This window comes from Rhinatrema bivittatum, chromosome 6, assembly GCF_901001135.1.
Source record: "Rhinatrema bivittatum chromosome 6, aRhiBiv1.1, whole genome shotgun sequence".
NCBI classification, from domain to species: Eukaryota; Metazoa; Chordata; class Amphibia; order Gymnophiona; family Rhinatrematidae; genus Rhinatrema; species Rhinatrema bivittatum.
Window position 1 is genome coordinate 32,354,792 of NC_042620.1, and position 20,895 is coordinate 32,375,686.

General features: G+C 41.7%; 1 protein-coding gene across 1 annotated transcript in view; it reads left to right on the forward strand.

Annotated features, from left to right (window-relative positions):
• Nucleotides 1-20,895, forward strand: part of PDIA5 (protein disulfide isomerase family A member 5) — a 316,663-nt gene that overhangs the window by 208,432 nt on the left and 87,336 nt on the right. Inside the window, exon 14 of the mRNA XM_029605221.1 lies at nucleotides 1,649-1,779. Coding sequence (XP_029461081.1) covers nucleotides 1,649-1,779 — 131 coding nt within the window. The remainder of the gene's footprint in view (nucleotides 1-1,648; nucleotides 1,780-20,895) is intronic.

The following is a 20,895-nucleotide window of genomic DNA, read 5'->3' on the forward strand; positions in this document are numbered from 1 at the left end:
GGAGAGCCTCGGGTGGGTGGTCAATACAAACAAGAGCTCTCTGCAGCCCTCCCAGTCTCTAGAATACCTGGGAGTTCGGTTCGACACCAAACAAGACAAGGTCATCCTGACACAGACAAGGAGATTGATAATAGGGTATATCAACAGCACTGCATCCACTATTAGTGGACTCAGTGCTGCTGATATACCCTATTAGTGGACTCAGTGCTGCTGATATACCCTATTAGCGGACGCAGTGCTGTTGATATACCGTATTAGCGGATGCAGTGCTGCTGATATACTCTATTAGCAGACACAGTGCTGGACAAGAGAGTTAGCATAGTTAAGATGCCCCTGCCTCAAATCTGTACTTTTGAACTTGTTTCAAATGATCCGACATGTAGCCATATCATGTAGATTTCTCTGTATATCTACAGATAGAATTTTCGTTCGACTTCCTTTTTAACGATATGCATTATGCTGCTGTTATACCCTATTAGTGGACGCAGTGCTGCTGACTATTAGTGAACACAGTGCTGCTGATATACCCTATTAGTGGATGCAGTGCTGCTATTTATTTATTTTATTTATTTATTTTGAACTTTTTTGTACCGACATTCAAGTAAACATACATATCACATCGGTTTACAGCGAAACAAATTATTAGAATAACATTACATAGAACAGGGGTTACATAGAACTGGGACCCGGGATATAAAATAGACTGGTAACACATAATTCAAGTAACGTACAACGCTATTAGTGGGTGCAGTGCTGTTGATATACGCTATTAGTGGACGCAGTGCTGCTGATATACCCTATTAATGGACACTGCTGACTATTAATGAATGCAGTGCTGCTGATATATGCTATTAGTGAATGCAGTGCTGCTGATATAGCCTATTAATGGACACTGCTGACTATTAATGAATGCAGTGCTGCTGATATATGCTATTAGTGAATGCAGTGCTGCTGATATACCCTATTAGCGGACTCAGTGCTGCTGATATATGCTATTAGTGGACTCATTGCTGCTGATATACCCTATTGATGGACACTGCTGACTATTAATGAATGCAGTGCTGCTGATATATGCTATTAGTGGACTCAGTGCTGCTGATATACCCTATTAATGGACACTGCTGACTATTAATGAATGCAGTGCTGCTGATATATGCTATTAGTGGATGCAGTGCTGCTGATATATGCTATTAATGAATGCAGTGCTGCTGATATATGCTATTTGTGGGCTCAGTGCTGCTGATATACCCTATTAATGGACACTGCTGACTATTAATGAATGCAGTGCTGCTGATATATGCTATTAGTGGATGCAGTGCTGCTGATATATGCTATTAATGAATGCAGTGCTGCTGATATATGCTATTAGTGGGCTCAGTGCTGCTGATATACCCTATTAATGGACACTGCTGACTATTAATGAATGCAGTGCTGCTGATATACCCTATTAGCGGACGCAGTGCTGGACAAGAGAGTTAGCATAGTTAAGATGCCCCTGCCTCAAATCTGTTTTACTTTTGAACTGAAAAAGGTTAGTGACTTGTCCAAGGTCACGCAGTTGAACGTTGTCTAAGTTCACAGCTCTGTGCTTAATGCCATCAGGTGATGTGGGGACTTTTTTTTTTGTTTGTTTTTCTCCTTTCTCCAGCCCTGAGGCACCACCTCCTCCTGAACCAAGTTGGGAGGAAAAACAGACAAATGTCCTCCACCTTATTGGCGAAGACTTCCGGGAGTCTTTGAAGAAAAAAAGGCATTCCCTTGTCATGTTTTATGCACCATGTGAGTAGATGCTGACTATTTAATCTCTGGCACTCTCTCATTGTTGAATCTTAGTAGACGTAGCCTCATATATTAAGTAATAGTTAAATAATAGTTTTGCATTTATTGTCTCAGCTTCCTAGTGAGAATAGGGAGGAAGACGTCCCTGAGTGATGGGGTTTAATGTTATTGCTTAATGTTATGTTTTATTTATAATGTATTGCATGTCACCCAGAGAAATCTCAGATCAGCCAATAAAGCTCTACTAACCATACCCTCTGTAAAGACAGCAAAACTGACCCAAGTGAGAGAGAGAGCTCTATCCTTAGCCGGTCCAATATTATGGAACACAATGCCACTCGAAATAAGATTAATGAGAGATCTAAAACTCTTCAAAAAAAAAAAAGTTTTAAAACATGGCTCTTCAAAAAAGCTTTTCAAAATGAGAGTGGGGAGTAAGTAATACTAATAAACAAGAAAAAGAACTCCTAAACGCAGTTAAAAATCTCCAAATAACATATATGCTTTCTTTATTATTTTTTCTCATACTTAAGTATTAATTTAAGAAAAGTACAGTATATCTCATGTATGGATGGAATTTCCAATCCACGTTCCATGTAGCGATATTATTTGAATCATGTAACCGAAAATTTATTGGCACCTACTAGATAATTTATAAACCAATCCAATCTTATTTACATGCCTATCTGTAAACCGTTGTGATGGTATATCACTAAACGACGGTATAGAAAAGTTTTTAAATAAAATAAAATGTATTGATTGTACATGAACTATATGTATTTGAATTTGAGCTGAATTGTTAACTTAAGACACCTTAGATAACCCTTTTATGCTAAAAAAAAAAAAAAAAAAAAGAATATAAAGATAAGGTAATAAGCCAATAGCCAATTGCGTTGTAGTTCAGCTTTACATAACATTTTTTTGTAAACATGGAGGACAGAAGTTAAAATTAGTAAAATACATTTTAGCCCGTTTAATGGAGCACAATTGTGTGACATATTGGAGTGAAAACACACTTGTTGCCAGTTTATATATAACATAATTAAGCTGCACTCAGCTTTGTTGTCAGATAATTCCATGTGTTAAGTGTTGCCTGTCTGGGGTCTAAGGAAGAGGCGTACCTGCTGAATGCAGCTGCCGATGGAAATTTTTTTTTTTTGTTTCTATTAATCCATCTGTGCCAAGTCATTTTTTAATGCCTAACTTGATGAAAATGTTAAGTTTTCCAGCATGGACAGCTAAAAGTGTGACTGGTTGCCCATCCCTCCTATGCTCTTAAAAAAAAAAACGAAACAAAGCAACCCTTTCCCCCTGCCAAAAAAAAAAAAAAAGCTATCCGATTGCTGGATTGGTTGCATGTTCCAGAACTGGTAAAGCATGTCTGGTCTGGTTTGTAGTGGAACAGCACTGAGCTACCAGATAGCTTAAGTGGAGGAAATTGTTTACCATAGCATTATTTTAAAATTATCTTTCAACAAGATTGTAGCATTGTAGATGATGGCAGGTGGGCAGGCTGGATGGACCAGTTGCCTATATATGCTAAGGATATATCCCAGCTTTACCACCCATAGATGTTTGAGCACATGTTAGGATATCGCTCCTTATACAAGTCAGTTTTTTGTTTTTTTTTATTCCCATCCTGTGCAGATGACTACACAAATTCCTGTACTTAATCCAGTACCCAGGCCCTCCCACTCCCCGTGTATTACCACTAAGCTTTGGATTTGGTAGTTACAATTATTACAATGAGGCTGTTTGAATGTCCAGCCTCCTATGCCCTTGGGGCTTTGCTGGACATACCTGGCCACCACTACCACCAACTGCTGACACAGGCCCGATTGATTTCTGGAGGGCTGTAGCCTGCTGGCTACCCTGTGGCTTGCTCTGCCACTAGGTAATAATGCTTCCTTTATTACCCCCCCCCACACACACACACCTTTGTTTTTGTTCTTTTGCCTCTCCCCTTGCTCTGCTCTTGAGGGAGTAAAAGGGTCAGTTGTTAAAGACAAGTCAGGAGATGCAGTATTTGAAATGAAGTTGGCCGTAGAGGCAAAAACTCATAATAAAAACTTTTTAAAATTTATTTATTTTATTTATTTATTTATTTAGAGGTTTTTATATACCGATGAATGTTGGGAACATCTCATCTGTTCACATTAAACGAAAACTCAGCAACAAAGCGCTTTACAGTGAAACAAGGAACATGTGTATATAAAGCAAGGGAAACAGAACAAAATATCAGTTATATATATCCAAAATATATATATAAAATATATCCAAAGCAAGAAACCTGTGAGGGAGTTGGTTGGACTGTTAGATGACTGAGGGGTTAAAGGGGCTCTTAGGGAAGATAAGGCCATTGCAGAAAGAGTAAATTAATTCTTTGCTTCTGTGTTTACTAATGAGGATGTTGGGGAGATACCGGTTCTGGAGATGGTTTTCAAGGGTGATGATTCAGATGAACTGAACCAAATCACTGTAGACCTGGAAGATGATGTAGGCCAGGTTGACAAACTAAACAATAGCAAATCACCTGGACCGGATGGTATGCATCCCAGGGTTCTGAAGGAACTCAAAAATGAAATTTCAGATCTATTATTTAAAATGTATATTCTATCATTAAAATAATCCATTTGTACCTAAAGACTGGAGGGTGGCCAATGTAACGCCAATATTTAAAAAGGGCTCCAGAGATGATCCGGGAAACTATAAACCAGGGAGCTGACTTCAGTGCCAGGAAAAACAGTGGAAACTATTCTAATGATCAAAATTACAGAGCATATAGAAAGACAAGGTATAATGGAACACAGTCAGCATGGATTTACCCAAGAGAAGTCTTGCCTCACAAATCTGCTTCATTTTTTTGAAGCAGTTAATAAACGTGGATAAAGGTGAACCTTCTGAGAAAACTAAAAAGTCATGGGATAGGAGGCAGTGTCCTTTCGTGGATTACAAACTGGTTAAAAGACAGGAAACAGAGAGTAGGATTAAATGGTCAATTTTCTCAGTGGAAAAGGGTAAACAGTGGCGTGCCTCAGGGATCTGTACTTGGACCGGTAAGTTCAATATATTTATAAATGATCTGGAAAGGAATACAAGTGAGGTTATCAATTTTGCAGATACAAAATATTCAGAGTAGTTAAATCACAAGCAGATTGTGATAAATTGCAGGAGGACCTTGCGAGACTGGAAGGTTGGGCATCCAAATGGCAGATGAAATGTAATGTGGACAAGTGCAAGGTGTTGCATATAGGGAAAAATAACCCTTGCTGTAGTTACACAATGTTAGGTTCCAGATTAGGAGCTACCACCCAAGAAAGAGATCTAGGTGTCATAGTGGATAATACTTTAAAATCGTCGGCTCAGTGTGCTGCAGCAGTCAAAAAAGCAAACAGAATGTTAGGAATTATTAGGAAGGGAATGGTTAATAGAACGGAAAATGTCATAATGCCTCTGTATCGCTCCATGGTGAGACTGCACCTTGAATACTGTGTACAGTTCTGGTCACCGCATCTTAAAAAAGATATAGTTGCGATGGAGAAGGTACAGAGAAAGGTGATCAAAATGAGGAAAGGCTAAAGAGGTTAGGACTGTTCAGCTTGGAGAAGAGATGGCTGAGAGGGGATATTTATTTATTTAACAGCTTTTATATACCGGTATTCGTAGATAAATCATGTCGGTTTACATGGAACAAAACGAATTACATGGAACAGGGGGAAGCTAAACTTGGGGGGAGGGTAGTCAGATGGAACAATTGAACAGTGAAATTGCAGCGGGTCTAGCAAGATGGATATGATAGAGGTCTTTAAAATCATGAGAGGTCTAGAACGGGTAGATGTGAATCGATTTATTTACTCTTTCAGATAATAGAAGGACTAGGGGGTACTCCATGAAGTTAGCAAGTAGCTCATTTAAAACTAATCGGAGAAAGTTTTTTAATACATCTCACAATTAAGCTCTGGAATTTGTTGCCAGAGGATGTGGTTAGCGCTGTTAGTGTAGCTGGGTTCAAAAAAGGTTTGGATAAGTTCTTGGAGGAGAAGTCCATTAACTGCTATTAATCAAGTTTACTTAGGGAATAGCCACTGCTATTAATTGCATCAGTAGCATGGGACCTTCTTAGTGTTTGGGTAATTGCCAGGTTCTTGTGGCCTGGTTTGGCCTCTGTTGGAAACAGGATGCTAGGCTTGATGGACCCTTGGTCTGACCCAGCATGGCAGTTTCCTATGTTCTTATATCACTATCCTCCTCTGTTCCAAAGAAGCTTGAATTTCTTCACAGTACTGGTTTCCAATATTGTACCTAAGTCTATAAATATTTTCTTGAAAGTATGGCATTCTCTTAGTGAAAAAAAAAATTCCTTGGCAAAATTTTGGCCTGGCAACCTCCTCCTCCTGGGTTTACAGCTCATTGAAATTAGCCTGTATGGTAGGGGGTTCCTAATTACATTCTTCAAGAATCATAAATAGATTTGGCTTATAGAATATCCACAATGAATATTCATCAGATGTATTTGGATATACTGGGTCTAAAATGAAGACTATTTCGCATAGGTTGATTACTCTGTGGTCTTTGAGAACTGGATTTGGGATCATAAGAACATGCCATACTGGGTCAGACCAAGGATCCATCAAGCCCAGTATCCTGTTTCCAATAGTGGCCAATCCAAGGCACAAGTACCTGGCAAGTACCCAAACATTAGATGGATCACAAGCTACTATTGCTTATTAATCACCATAATAGCAGTTTATGGATTTATCCTCTAGGAATTTATCCAAACCTTTTTGAACCCCAGTTGCACTAACTGCATTAACCACATACTCTGGCAGTGAATTGCAGAGCTTAATTTTGTGATTCATCATCGGCTCCACTGGGTCTGTGGCTCCATGAGCCTTCATTCTCTAATTTCCTTTTCCTCCTCCCCTTCCCTCCATTACAGCAGTTATCCTTGGCCTCGCATAACCAACTGCTGCCTCCTATGACCAGGGTCACGTCTTTGTTTAACATCACCATATTCCAGCTCCTCCGGGCCCTCCCCTTAGATGCCTATATTTGAAGGGCCTTTGGTGGGAAAGGCACCCCAGTGCCCGGTGATGATGTCAGCAGGACTTCCCTATTTAAATGTGGCCCGTGCTCCCTGTCAGTGCCTCAGCAGTGGGTTTCCTGCTTCAGCAGTGCGTGTTGCTCCTGCATTCCAGCTTGTCCCTGTATTCCTGTCGAGCCTTGCCTTGCCCAGCCTGCCCCGTCTAGCCTTGCCTTGTCTGGCCCTGTCTTGTCCCCTTAGTTCAGTCTGGTCCAGTGTCTCTCATTTGTCACTGACCACTTTCAGCCTGATCTCCTGGTACTGACCTTTTGCCTTGGACCTAACCGTGCTAGTATGCCATCTGCCCAGACTTTGGCTCTTCTCCAGTCTGCCCTCGGATTCTTCTCCAGGTGTGCCCTTGGATTCTTGCACTCCCAATTGCTCTCAGGACCCACCTAAGCCCTGCCAACCATCAGAACCCAAGGGCTTAACATGCGAGGAAGGCGGCTGGTATAGGTGAAGCTCCAACCTGTTCCTCTACAGGGCGCGTTCGCCAGCTGTTGGCGTAAGCCTCGTAGGTTCTCCTACGCGAATATCACAGCAGCAAGGGCTCACTTCCACGCCAGTCATCACGTTGTTTTGCCACAGAACTATCAGCCCTTGCTTCCTTGCCAAAACGTAGTGCACATATTCTGCATTAATTGCTGGGGAAATGCACAGAAAATTGACTAAAATTGCAGCCCTTAACAGCTTATTTTTTATTTTTATTTATTTGTATTTTTCTATACCGGCATTCACGGAGTTCGTATCATGTCGGTTTACATAAAACAAGGGGTGAGAAATACATTATAACGTAAATAACTAATAACATAAGAGTATACATTAAAAGGTAAAACAAGTGCATGGAAGAAAAAAAGTTACAATAAAACGGGGTCATTCTAACTGGGATTAGAGTTAGAGGAAAGATAAACAGTTTAACGAGAAGTAAAACATTGTAATGATTGGTAGATAGAGACTGTTTCAGTTTAATAGGAAATGATCAGTAATGCTGCATTTGATGGTAGAGAATCTTTAAGGGTCCGGAAATGCTTTCAAGAACAGCCATGTTTTCAGTCTTTTCCTGAAGGTTTGAAGACATGGTTCCTGTCTTAGTTCTAGGGGGATGGAGTTCCACAGTGGGGGACCTGCTGTGGAGAAGGCCCGATCTCTCAATGTTATATGTTGGGTGGTATTGTTGTGTGGTACCTGTAGATATTCTCTATATGCTTCCCTGATGGGTCTGTTGGAGGAGTGTTTTTTAAGAGCTATTTGTAAATGGAGTGGAGCCAGTCCATGAATATTCTTGTAGATTGTGGTGAGGGATTTATGAATTATTCTGTAGTGGATTGGTAACCAGTGTAGGTCTTTAAGGACTGGTGTAATGTGATCTCTTCTTCTTTTGTTTGTTAGAATTCTTGCTGCGGTGTTCTGTATCATTTGGAGCGGTTTAGTATGAGATGATGGGATGCCTAGTAGGATGGAGTTGCAGTAATCAATTTTCGCAAATATTATTGCTTGGAGCACTGTTCTATAATCATGGAAGTGAAATAGGGGTTTTATTCTTTTTAATACGTGCAGTTTGTGGAAGCAGTCTTTGGTTGTTTGGTTGATAAACGATTTCAAATTTAGTCTGTTGTCTATGGAGACTCCTAAATCTCTTACTTTTGAGGTTTGCAAGTTGGGTGGCGGATTTGTAGTGATTTTGCAGTTATCTGGAGAGATTAGAATGAATTCACTTTTTGATTGGTTTAGGATTAGATTTAAGCTGGATAAGAGCTCGTTAATTTCTTGAAAGCAATTTTCCCAAAGTTCTAGCGCTTTAGTGATGGATTCTTTGATAGGGATCACAACCTGGACGTCGTCGGCAAATATGAAGTGTTTTAGGTTCAATTTGTTTAGCAGTTGGCAAAGCGGGAGAAGGTATAAGTTGAAAAGTGTAGGTGAGAGAGAGGAACCCTGAGGAACTCCTTGTGATGATGGGTATCTGGGGGATTCTTTGTTGTGAATTTTAACTTTGAAACCTCTGTTTTCTAGGAATGTTTTGAACCATGTTAGTGCTGATCCTGCAATACCGATGTTCGCTAGTTGATTTAGTAATATGGCATGGTTCACAGTATCGAACGCTGCCGATAGATCCAATAAGATCAGTAGGAATGCCTGTCCTTTATCGAGGCCCAAAATAATGTAGTCAGTCAGTGAGATGAGAAGGGATTCGGTGCTTGAGGCTTTTCTAAAACCGAATTGAGTGGGGAAGAGAATTTTGTGTTCTTCTATGTAATCTGCTAGTTGTGTGTTAACTAGTTTCTCCATCACCTTGGCAATGAAAGGCAGATTTGAGATTGGACGGAAGTTGTTAGGATCTTTGGGGTCCAAGTTAGGCTTCTTAAGTAGCGGTTTGATGGATGCTATTTTGAGGTCGTCTGGGTAGAAACCCTGGATGAATGAGCAGTTTATAATGTCTGCTAGGGTTTTGGTTATGGTGTCCGGGATTAGCAGTAGTAATTTAGACGGAATCTGGTCTAGTGGATGCGATGAGGGTTTCATTTTCTTAAGAAGTGTTTGGATCTCTGAGGAGGAGGTGAGTTCAAGAGATTGGAGGGAGATGTCTTTATTATGCAGAATGTAATTGCTGGTTGGTGTGCCGGTATTATGCTTTATTTGTGTTAGTAGGTTGGTGATTTTATTACTGAAGAAGAGTGCCAGCTCATCAGCTTTTGTTTGAGCTTGGTTAGGTGGTATGTCAGGAGGGTTTGCCTGAGTTAGATTGGAGACAAATGTGAATAGCGCTTTGGAATCGAATATAATGTTATGAATCTTGTGTGCATAGAAGTCCCTTTTTGTTTTTAAAGTGGTGCTCTTGTATGATTGGAGGGCGAGTTTGTATGTAGAGAGTGTGGAGGGGGAAGGGGCTTTACGCCATTTACTTTCTTTTTGGCGCAGGTCGAGTTTGAGGTTTTTAAGTTCATTTGTAAACCATGGCTGCCTTTTTGACGCACCTTGTTTGACTTTTTTTGTTATCCATGGACATAGTTTGTTTGCCACGGTTTCTGTTATGGAGGACCAGGAGTTAACGGCTGCATTGGGTGATGAGAAGTCCATGTGTGAAAGTTCCGTGATTAGATGATTGCTGAGTTCATCAGAGGCGCATACTTTTCTGTAGAGAAATGAGTGTTGTGGGGCGTGATTATTGTTCATTTGGGTCATTGAGAGGGTGGTGGAGATTAAAGAGTGGTCTGACCAGGGAACTTTTTTGTAAGTGGGATGTACTGAATGTGTTATACCAGAGTTCACAAAGATGAGGTCCAGTGTGTGACCTGCCTTGTGGGTAGGTTCATTGATTATTTGTTTGAATCCCATTGCCGACATGGCTGTAAGAATGGTTTCGCAGCTGGTTGAGAGTGTGGGGTTATCAACGTGCAAGTTGAAATCTCCTAGGATTATCGTTGGGAAGTCTGGTTTTAGATAAGATGCTAGGATTTCTAGGAAGGGTGATGGGTCCGTTTCTAGAAGTCCTGGAGGGGCATATATTAGAAGGATTTGTAGTGAGTCTGATTTGAAGAGACCTGTTTCTAATTTCGAGTCAGATTTGATTGGGTGATGAGTGAATCTAAGTTCTTTCTTAGCTGCTAAGAGAATGCCCCCACCCCTTTTTTTCTGTCGTGGGATTGAGAAAAAGTCGTATGTCTGAGTAGGTAGTTGATTAATTAAAGCTATATCTGTAGATTTAAACCACGTTTCTGTTATAGCACATAAGTCCGGGTTTGTATCTAGGAGAAGATCATTTAAAATTAGTGATTTCTTGGATAGTGATTGAGCATTAAATAATATCAATGAGAACAGAGTGAATCCTAGAAGTTGTGTGATTGGAGTAGTCATGATGGGGATAAGTGATTTGTATGTGCGTTGATTGTAGATTATGTTTGATTTTCCTGTGAGTAGCGTTCTGTGATGGAGAATCGGTATTGGGAGACCGTGGTACATTGTTTGCATTGTTAGGAGCGAAAGTGGTGTTAGATGGTATTCGCTGAGATGAATGCTGGAGAGGCTGGATGCTGGGGAGATGAATGCTGGAGAGGCTGGAGGTATGCTGGATTGGCCGGATGAATACTGGAGTGGTCGGATGAATGCTGGAGTGGCTGTATGAATGCTGGAGAGGTTGGTCGAAAGCTGGGGGGCTGGATGAGAGCAGGAGTGGCTGGATGGATGCTGGAGTGGCTGGGGTGCTGGAGAGGCTGGATGAATGCTGGAGTGCTGGAGAGGCTGGATGATAGCTGGAGAGGCTGGATGAATGCTGGAGAGGCTGGATGAATGCTGGAGTGCTGGAGAGGCTGGATGAATGCTGGAGAGGCTGGATGAATGCTGGATGATAGCTGGAGAGGCTGGATGAATGCTGGATGATAGCTGGAGAGGCTGGATGAATGCTGGAGAGGCTGGATGAATGCTGGAGTGCTGGAGAGGCTGGATGAATGCTGGAGAGGCTGGATGAATGCTGGAGTGCTGGAGAGGCTGGATGAATGCTGGATGATAGCTGGAGAGGCTGGATGATAGCTGGAGAGGCTGGATGAATGCTGGAGTGCTGGAGAGGCTGGATGAATGCTGGAGAGGCTGGATGAATGCTGGAGTGCTGGAGAGGCTGGATGATAGCTGGAGGGGCAGGTATGTGTATGAGATCACTGGACGAAAGCTTGGGTGACGCTGATGTAGCGTGCTTTGGTTGTAGAGGCAGAGTAACGTGGCAGAGTCGTTTAGCTTATAAAGGAGGGGGAACCCCCCCCCCCCCCGAGCCTGGAATCAAACCTGTTTTAGGAAGGAAAGTCCTTTTGTACTACTAACAATCTGCATGAACATAGATAAGTTACTTTTATTGCCCTTTGCCTCAGTTTACCAAGCTGCAGTTGGATAATAAGTTATGTTCTTTCTCTTCTTTGGAAGCTGTTATTACATCTCTGTGAAAAAAAAATTGGTAGCTAGAATTTCCATTCTAGAGGTGGCTGAATGCATTAGGGATGTGCATTTGTTTCATTCGTTTAATTCATTTCATACGTTTCCCATTATATGCCAATTAGATGTGCATTCGTTTCATACGTTTTATATTACATGCTTGTATAGGAAACGTATGAAACGAATGCACATCCCTAGTATGCATGCTTCTGAAGTAGTTCAATACTGGTATCCTGTTGGAGTGAAGAGCAGTGGGTATTATTCACCTACCTGTGTTCTGCTTGGACAGATGACTACTTGTCCTCTCTTGCTGTGATTGAACCCCAGAGGTCTCGAGTATAACTCTCGCAAGAAATATTTCTCGGAGATCAAGTTTTACGCCTTCCTCTTTGGCAGTTCTTCCGTCCATAGGTTGAAATATTTTCTAAGCGCTTGTGAACATTTCAGGAGGTTCCCGAGCAGCTTTAAATCTGAGACTTGGGTGTTGGTTAAGTATCAGTTCAAGCGATTTGCACAGATATTGTACAGGATGTGCACGGCTGCGTACCAAGGCACTGCAATCAATATCTGTTTGGTATATTAAATCTCTGGCTGCTGTGAAAAGTTACTGAGGAAACCAAATCATCATTGGACCAGGAAAATGTTTCTCTTCTACTCGATTAATGTGTTTTCTGCTGAATCTGATGGATTAGGGCTGTTGCCTCTCCCCCCTCACCAGCATCCTCCAGTCTGAGACCCTTTGGTGCAGTAGTTTAACAGTTAAATTTTCTCTGCCTGTTTCAGTGCAGAAGCAACATGGCAATAAATAAATGACCAGCATCATTATAGGAACAAATTACTTTCTTCCTGGGATCAAGTTCAGATGCCGGGTCATTGCTCTCATAGGTTGTCAACTTAATCTCCCCACCTCTGATTTAGTGTTTTTTTTGTTTGTTTTATTTTGGGTCTAATAGGAGTCACTGGCCTCTTTGGACAACACTGTAGATCTAAAATGTCATGTGGGGGTATGTCGGCCTTTGGTTCGCTACGAAGTTTTCATTTACTTTGGACAGGGGCCACGGCAAAACCTTCTGTCTCCTCCCTCTATAGCCAGTGCACGGGTATTAGGCAGCCTAGACAAAACCTGAGCCTTGTGTCATCACCCCTCTAACCTACCTATTGGGAACAGCCCCAACACAGTGCTTCCTCCTTTAGCACAGCATCTCCACTTTCTTCCCAGCATCCTCCTCAGTCTCTCTTCACACCCTTTTATCCTGCCCAGCACCACTGATGTGCATATAACCCTTCTAAAGGAACAGGAGTGGGGATCCCCCGTTTTGTGCATGACCTCCAGTGCCATCCCCGTGATGCAAACTCCCATCTTATTTAGATCTGATAAATCTAAATAAATAAATCTTTCTCTCCGCTTTATCTGTCTTCTCAGTTTCCATCTCTTCCATGCATTACTATCTCTTTTCACTGCTTCCTACCTTTTCTTGGATTGTTCATTTCTCCAGGGACAAGCAAGATGGCAGTCCTCACCCATAGGTGACATCATCAGATGAAGCCCGGCACGGAAGACTTGTGTCAAGGTTTTTAGAACTTTGAGCCTCATTGAGTGTGCTCACGCATGCAATATATATCATGTACCCTTAAATAAAATAAAATAAATATGTCCACGCGAGATCCCCTCAATCTCTTCTTTTCCGTGGAGCCTCACGGTCAGGTGAGCCTCACCTTTCTTCAAAATGTTTTCTAACTTCATTTGAAGTGATTTTCACAGCTTTTTTTTTTTTCATGTTTCCTCATGCAGTCGACCTGCGGTGCCCCCGGTTCTCCCATTAGCATCCTAGTTAGGTTTTTTGATGTTTATTTTTGTTGTCAATCCCCCTGGGGTGGCCAGTCATTGAAGCTGCCGTCATCTATTTCGATCTTGCATTCTTCTTATTTCATGACGACATGTCCTCATCAGGTTTTAAGCAGTGCTCCAGGTGTGCAAACCATGTCTATCACAGAGGCACATGATAGATGTGTCCTCTGCCTTAGAACATTTCACGACATCTAGGGTTTGCAGCAAGTGCACCATGAAGATCCCAAAAAGACGCAAGATCTGGTTTGATAAGGTGGAGCACTTCTTTGGGCTGGAAAAGACTGAGCCCATCTGCTTCAGAGGCATTGACATTGAAGGACCTCAGAGCTGCACTGATGTACACCAAGCCATCGACATTGTCAGGGACCATTTATTCCATCGAGGTCATCGCTGCCAGGGACATTGGATACAGTCCATCGTCTGATTCCTCCAGGTTGAGGAGATTGGGTTTGTCGCACTGGACCTTGGCACCAGGAAAGGACCAGCTTCTGCTGAGATGCCCCCAAAGTGACCCCCATGGCGAGGAGAGCTGATCCTCTATCAGTGCCACAGGTACGCAACAGTCTCCACCAATCCTCCTCCCTGTTTCAAAGAGGATCTGGTTACACTGCTTGAGTCCCAGCCTATATTGGCATCGGTGATTTGAGGAGGAACTGGAGCAGTACATGCAGCAGGCCCTGGAGAAGGCAATGCTCTGGATTGGCATTGGAGCACTGCTGGCACTGACACTGGCGCACTGTTGTTCCTTGAGCCGTTGCTGGAATACACAAACGTGCTTAACAGGGTGCTACCAACCCCGTCCTCTGTGTCTATTCCCGGGGTGGCATCGATGCCCTGCGGGACACCGGTGCAGCCACCAGCCAGTGCTCGGCCCTGGTTCCTCAGAGGAGGAAGCTCCTCCAGTGCTGGGGAAGTCACTGGGGTCTGGGCCAAAATGGCCAATAGAACTGATGCCTTCACCTCTGGCCAGGAACCGAGCACCCAGGGCCCTGTCACCGCTTGTTGACAGCAGAAATGAGGGCACCTATGACCCCTGGGGGAGTGATTCCTCATATGTTTCTGATGATGCTTCAGATGGTCTCCCCTCAGAAACATTTTCTCCAAAAGAGCAGAGGAAGTCTCCACTGGAAGACCTTTCCTTTACAGGATTTGTCAGACGGAAGAGTGTAGGCAAGATAAAGGTATTCTACAGCCTGTGGGGACAGCCTGCTTTATTCCCCCCACCCCCGGTTTCTCCTTGTCTCGGGGGGGGGGGGGAAATACTACTGAAGTGTACCCCTTATCTCCCTTATATGCAGTACGAATGGCCCAGGAAAGGACATTTGTTTGTCTCAGAAGCAGATGGATTTATTTTCAGACATTTCAGATTTACCGCTTAGAACAAAATATCTTATGCTAAGCAAGAAATTTATAATAAATCCTTAGCATAGAATACACTTCTGATAATTAGCTTAGCAGATATGAATAAATAAGAAATATAATACATCACCTTGGCTGCAACTTGCTCATACTTTAAAACACTCCTAACTTGCTAGCCCATAGACAATAAACCAGGAATTAACCCCTTTTCACCACTTTAAAGATCTCTGAGCCATGAAGAGATCTAGGTGTCATAGTGGATAACACATTGAAATCGTCGGTACAGTGTGCTGCGGCAGTCAAAAAAGCAAACAGAATGTTGGGAATTATTAGAAAGGGAATGGTGAATAAAACGGAAAATGTCATAATGCCTCTGTATCGCTCCATGGTGAGACCGCACCTTGAATACTGTGTACAATTCTGGTCGCCGCATCTCAAAAAAGATATAATTGCGATGGAGAAGGTACAGAGAAGGGCTACCAAAATAAGGGGAATGGAACAACTCCCCTATGAGGAAAGACTAAAGAGGTTAGGACTTTTCAGTTTGGAGAAGAGACAACTGAGGGGGGATATGATAGAGGTGTTTAAAATCATGAGAGGTCTAGAACGGGTAGATGTGAATCGGTTATTTACTCTTTCGGATAGTAGAAAGACTAGGGGGCACTCCATGAAGTTAGCATGGGGCACATTTAAAACTAATCGGAGAAAGTTCTTTTTTACTCAACGCACAATTAAACTCTGGAATTTGTTGCCAGAGGATGTGGTTAGTGCAGTTAGTATAGCTGTGTTTAAAAAAGGATTGGATAAGTTCTTGGAGGAGGAGTCCATTACCTGCTATTAAGTTCACTTAGAGAATAGCCACTGCCATTAGCAACGGTAACATGGAATAGACTTAGTTTTTGGGTAATTGCCAGGTTCTTATGGCCTGGATTGGCCACTGTTGGAAACAGGATGCTGGGCTTGATGGACCCTTGGTCTGACCCAGTGTGGCATTTTCTTATGTTTCTTTCTTATGTTTCTTAAGGAGGTCTTTTTCTGCCGTCATGTCTATGTTTCTATGTAATACCAGATGTGGCCTCTGTCTCTGAAGCCACTGAGAGTCTCGCCCCTGGGGGAGGGCAGAGGACTTGCCTAATTCCTTGGGAAGACCCTGGCGAGTGTGACTGTGGATACGTTAGCAGAGCTGAAGAGCTCTTCCATACAGCGCTTCAGGACACTAGGTCTGGTCAGTCAGCATAATTACAGGGAAAGGCAGGCAGCTGTGTATCAGACATCTTCTAGCTGGTGAGTGGAATCTGGTGAGCTGCTGCTCCAAACCCTTTTACCCCCAGTGTATGCATATTTAGAGGCTTAATGCATACTAATTTAGTGACATGAGTACAATTCTGGTCCCCCCTCCCCCAGCTTGACCATCAGGCAGGTATGTGACAGAAAGCTGACCAGGTCTTGTGACAGGGCTGACCTGTCTGACAGTCTCTTTGTGATTGGAGGGTCCCATCTCCAGGCAGAACTGAGCCATTCTGATAGGCTTGGATCTGTTTTTACACACATACACCTGGCCTGCAATGTCTTTCTGAGCCCCTTTTTGAAGGACTCAGCATGTAGGCACAGACTTGTTTGTGCTCTATGCTGTGTTTTGCTAAGGCAAGACTCCTGTTGTTATCAGCGGGCCTGTGTAAACTGTGCCTGCTTAGCAATCGGATAATTCAGTCACTACTTCAACTAGTTAGAAATTTAGCATTTCTGTGTCTCTCTGAAATACAGTTCACCTCTCCATTGAAGTCAGATAATCCATTTTGCAGCATGTAAAATCCAATAAACTTGGGTTTTTTATTCCTACAAGAGGATACCAGGCACAAAATGATAGATATCCTCCAGTATGTGGAGTCTCCCAAGGAGATCATGGTAGTTCCAATGCACAAGATGCTTATGGAGTTACTGATGAGGATTTGGGAACACCCTCTCATAGTGCATCCTGTTAACAGGAAGTGGACACGGTTTATTTTGTCCAAAAGGCGCTCTGATTCGACAAGCGTCAGCTGCTTCACCAATTGGTGGTCATCGAATCTGCTCTCAAGCAGGCCAAGAGCTCTCAGATCCATTCTCTGGTGCCCCCAGAGAAGGATCAGACAGTGATGAATGCTTTTGGGAGGAAGGTATTCCAGGGTGCTATGCTTATTTGCCCGTTCATTGTTCTGACTGGCTATAATTTATCCAGATAAAAATAGAGGCATTCCAGGGTATGGCTAATTTAGCTGATTTTCATGTATAACCAGTTAAGTTACCTGGATAACGTTTAGACTTGCTTCAGAGCAGGTCTGAATTTAGCCAGTCTTGTGTGGCTCAATAATCTGCCACTTCATGAGATATTTTCAAAATATATACTGTTAAGAGGCAATCCTGTCAAAAAATAACATCTTGATTCCCACTCTATCTCCACAAATATCAGAACCTCTCTAAATTAAAAAAACAAAAAAAAAACATATGTATACCAGCCCCTCCTCCCTGGTAAGTATTTAAACAATTCTGCCTCCTATTTCTTCCCATGTCTTGTTAACCCTCCTTAGGGAACTAGCTGTTTTTGATTCATAATTCTCCAAGGCTTTGACTGTCAAAATGTTTTTTCTTAACAGCTATAGCAGTCTCATTCATATCTTCACAAAGCACATTATCTATAGGAACAGCTTCTACTATGCTTTGAGACTGAGCCTGAGCTCTGAGCACCTTGGCACTATTCACTAAGGCTACTAATGTAATTACTGTGGGGGGAGCCGGGGGGGTTGAAACTTCTCTCTGTCTGATTTTTCACATCTGTAAGATTCTGGATAGATGCAAGGCAAGCAGTAACATATAAAATTAAGCCAAATCTTGCAGATTGAGTGATCTTACTACTTCCCTTTCTTGAAAGCCACATAGCCAGACTGCCAATAAATTGTATTGATTAAGAACTCCTTTAATTTTCATGTTTTTCCACTTTACTGTTCTCATAAATTGTATGCCTTTGAATTGCTAAACAGTTAAACCCTTTTCCTTTCCCAGTTTCAAATATGAGAACTCAGTTCCTGAATACCAAATAACACTAATTAAAAAGTTGAACTGTTCAAACTCACTGTGGATGTCAGGGTATCAAAAATAGCCGCACAGACAGCAGTGCCCAGTTCAGGTTTTTTTTGTTTTTTTTCTGGAAGCCCAGTAGTCAGAGGAAAGACTACTGCAAGTGTAGTAGAAGCTATAGGTAGGAATCATAGTAGTGGGATAGAAATAAATAGGTGAAAAAGCAATGTTCTAAGGAGCATGTAGAGAAGGATTCAGGATGTGCTGTTAGCATGCCAAAAGCTTTTTTCCAACTGAACCCCACTAGAAGTAAGTCTGTCCCAGGCTGCTTTTAGTCAAGATACTAATAGGAAGAGGCAAAGGAACACAAGAGAGAAAGATCCAGTAAGGAGCTCAGAAACATTCAAATAATAACCAATTTGAAAAAAAGCTCTACAACAGAGGTTCCCCCCAACCTTTTTGGGAGCGTGGACCTCTTTTCAATTTCCAAAATGCTTCCCTTTCATTTTTACCTGCAGTTATATGCCATATATAGAAAAGTTATTAATGTAATAACAAAGAAATAATTATAGACATACACCAGGCTCATTCATAATATATACAAAATTAAATAATGCTTACTGATATAAATGGAATACATATAAATGTAAAGCACAGCAGTAAATGTGCAAGAATGTACTTATCAATAACTTGCGTAGTAAAACTACAGGTAGCCACACAGCTGGATCTGGAGCCAAAAGGGGGGAATGGACTGGGGAAGGGAGAAAGAGAGAGACTGGTGGTGAAGGACAGACAAACTGGTAGAAATGTATTTAGAGAAAAACTGGTGGGAATGAACTAGGGGAGGGAGCTAGACTACTGGAAGGAGACAGAGAGAGGAACCTGATGGGAGGGGTAGGGAGAAAAAGATTGATGGGGGATGGACTGTGGAGGGGAGAGAGAGACTTGCAGGATGGACTGGTGGAGGGAGAGAAGGTTTGATGCGCATAGGAGTCAAGCCTAAGCAATAAATTTGACTTTCTTGCAATAACAAATTCTGCTTGTTAAATACAGATATAAGATGATCATAAAATTCTCAGTGTTTAGTTATGTCTAGGAACCTTCATTTTCAGTTTTTATTTTATTTTTCCTGGGAATTTATCAGCGTATATTATAATAAGAACAAGCATTATATTTACCTGGAAAAATAGTCATTTTTCCACTGATTTCTCTTGTATTTTATTGTAATGTTTATTCTTATTATAATAAATGCTGATAAATTCCCAGGAAAAATAAAATAAAAACTGAAAATGAGGGCGACGTGATGCGGCGAGCTTGGGAAGTCGTGTGTTGGCGAGCTCCGGGTGCCACCCACCTTCGGGTGCCACCCACCTTCAAATGACTTTTGCAGTCTTCTATTTTTCATTCTTAAATGCACAAGTGACAGAATCCTGTTCTCTGCAGTATATGGACAAATTTGTTCTCAGGAAAGAGAGAGAAAAAGTAACAAACTTAAAAAAAAAACAAAAACAAAAAAACAAAGATTAAGTGAAACCAGCGGAGCACAAAATGACTGACAGGAAGGAAATATAGAAGGTGAAGGGCTGAATGATGATGCTTTCATAGCAAGCCTCACTAAGTCTGTCATTGCTGCATTGGAGGCTAGGCTTGAGAATATATTTGCGCAATTTATATTCCATGAATCCAAATGTTCCCTGCAGATCACAACTTAACATTCATAATAAAATGTATATGATTAAAAAGATATCATAAAATAAAACCAATATTAAAACATAAGATATCCAAAAATTAACATATACATCAACCAATAAAAAATTAAATTGAAATAAAATGCACAAAGCACATACAAAAACTGGCACTATAGATTCAAGCCTCTATTCAGCAAAAGCTTCCCTAAACAGCTCTGCCTTTACGAGCTTGCGAAACCATAAATAATCCTGTGCCTGCCATAAACTCAGAGGAAGAGAAATCCAAAGATCTGGAGCAACTACAGAAAAAGCCTCAGTCCTAGTCTTCTGAAATTGATGTAAATAAAGTGCCTGTAACAATGTCTGTGCTGCAAAATGTCACAAACTGGTGTATACATAAATATAAGCAGTACCATACTGGGTCAGATCAAAGGTCCATCAAGCCCAGTATCCTGTTCCAACGGTGGCCAGTCCAGGTCACAAGTCCCTGGCAGGATCCCAAGGGGTAGATAGGATTCCATGCTGCTTATCCCAGGGATGATAAGTGGATTTCTGCAACTCCACCTTAATAATGGTTTATGGACTTTTCCTCCGGGAACTTGTCCAAACCTCTTTCAAATGCAGCTACACTAATAGCTTTCACTACGTTCTCTGGCAGTGATTTCCAGAGCTGATTAATGCATTGAGTAAAAAAATATTTTCTCTTATTAATTTTAAATATATCAATTAGAAACTTCATTGTGTTATCCCCTAGTCTTTTTTTTTTTTTTTTAATAACTTCTTTAACGATTTTCCCAGCATGCACAAATTATGTTAACATATAATAGGTCATAATACATATAGTATAAGTCACAACAGCTGAGTAAGGTACAGAAACCCCAGGAAGAGATCAACAGATATTAATTTATTTTACAATACTCTATATAGGGTCCCCAAATTTGGACATAATTAGTTTTTATTCTGCAGATCATATTGCAATTGTTTGAGGTCAGCGATTTCCTGCACTTGAGTACATCAGTAATCTACAGTAGGATTAAACGTCCAGTAGCTGGCAATTGTAAATCTAGCAGCCAACAGCAGTTGCCCTACTTAGCAGTCTGTGTTTCACAGGTATCAGGGAACCATTCCACCTGCTCTGGAGACCCATCGTGGGTCCCACAAAT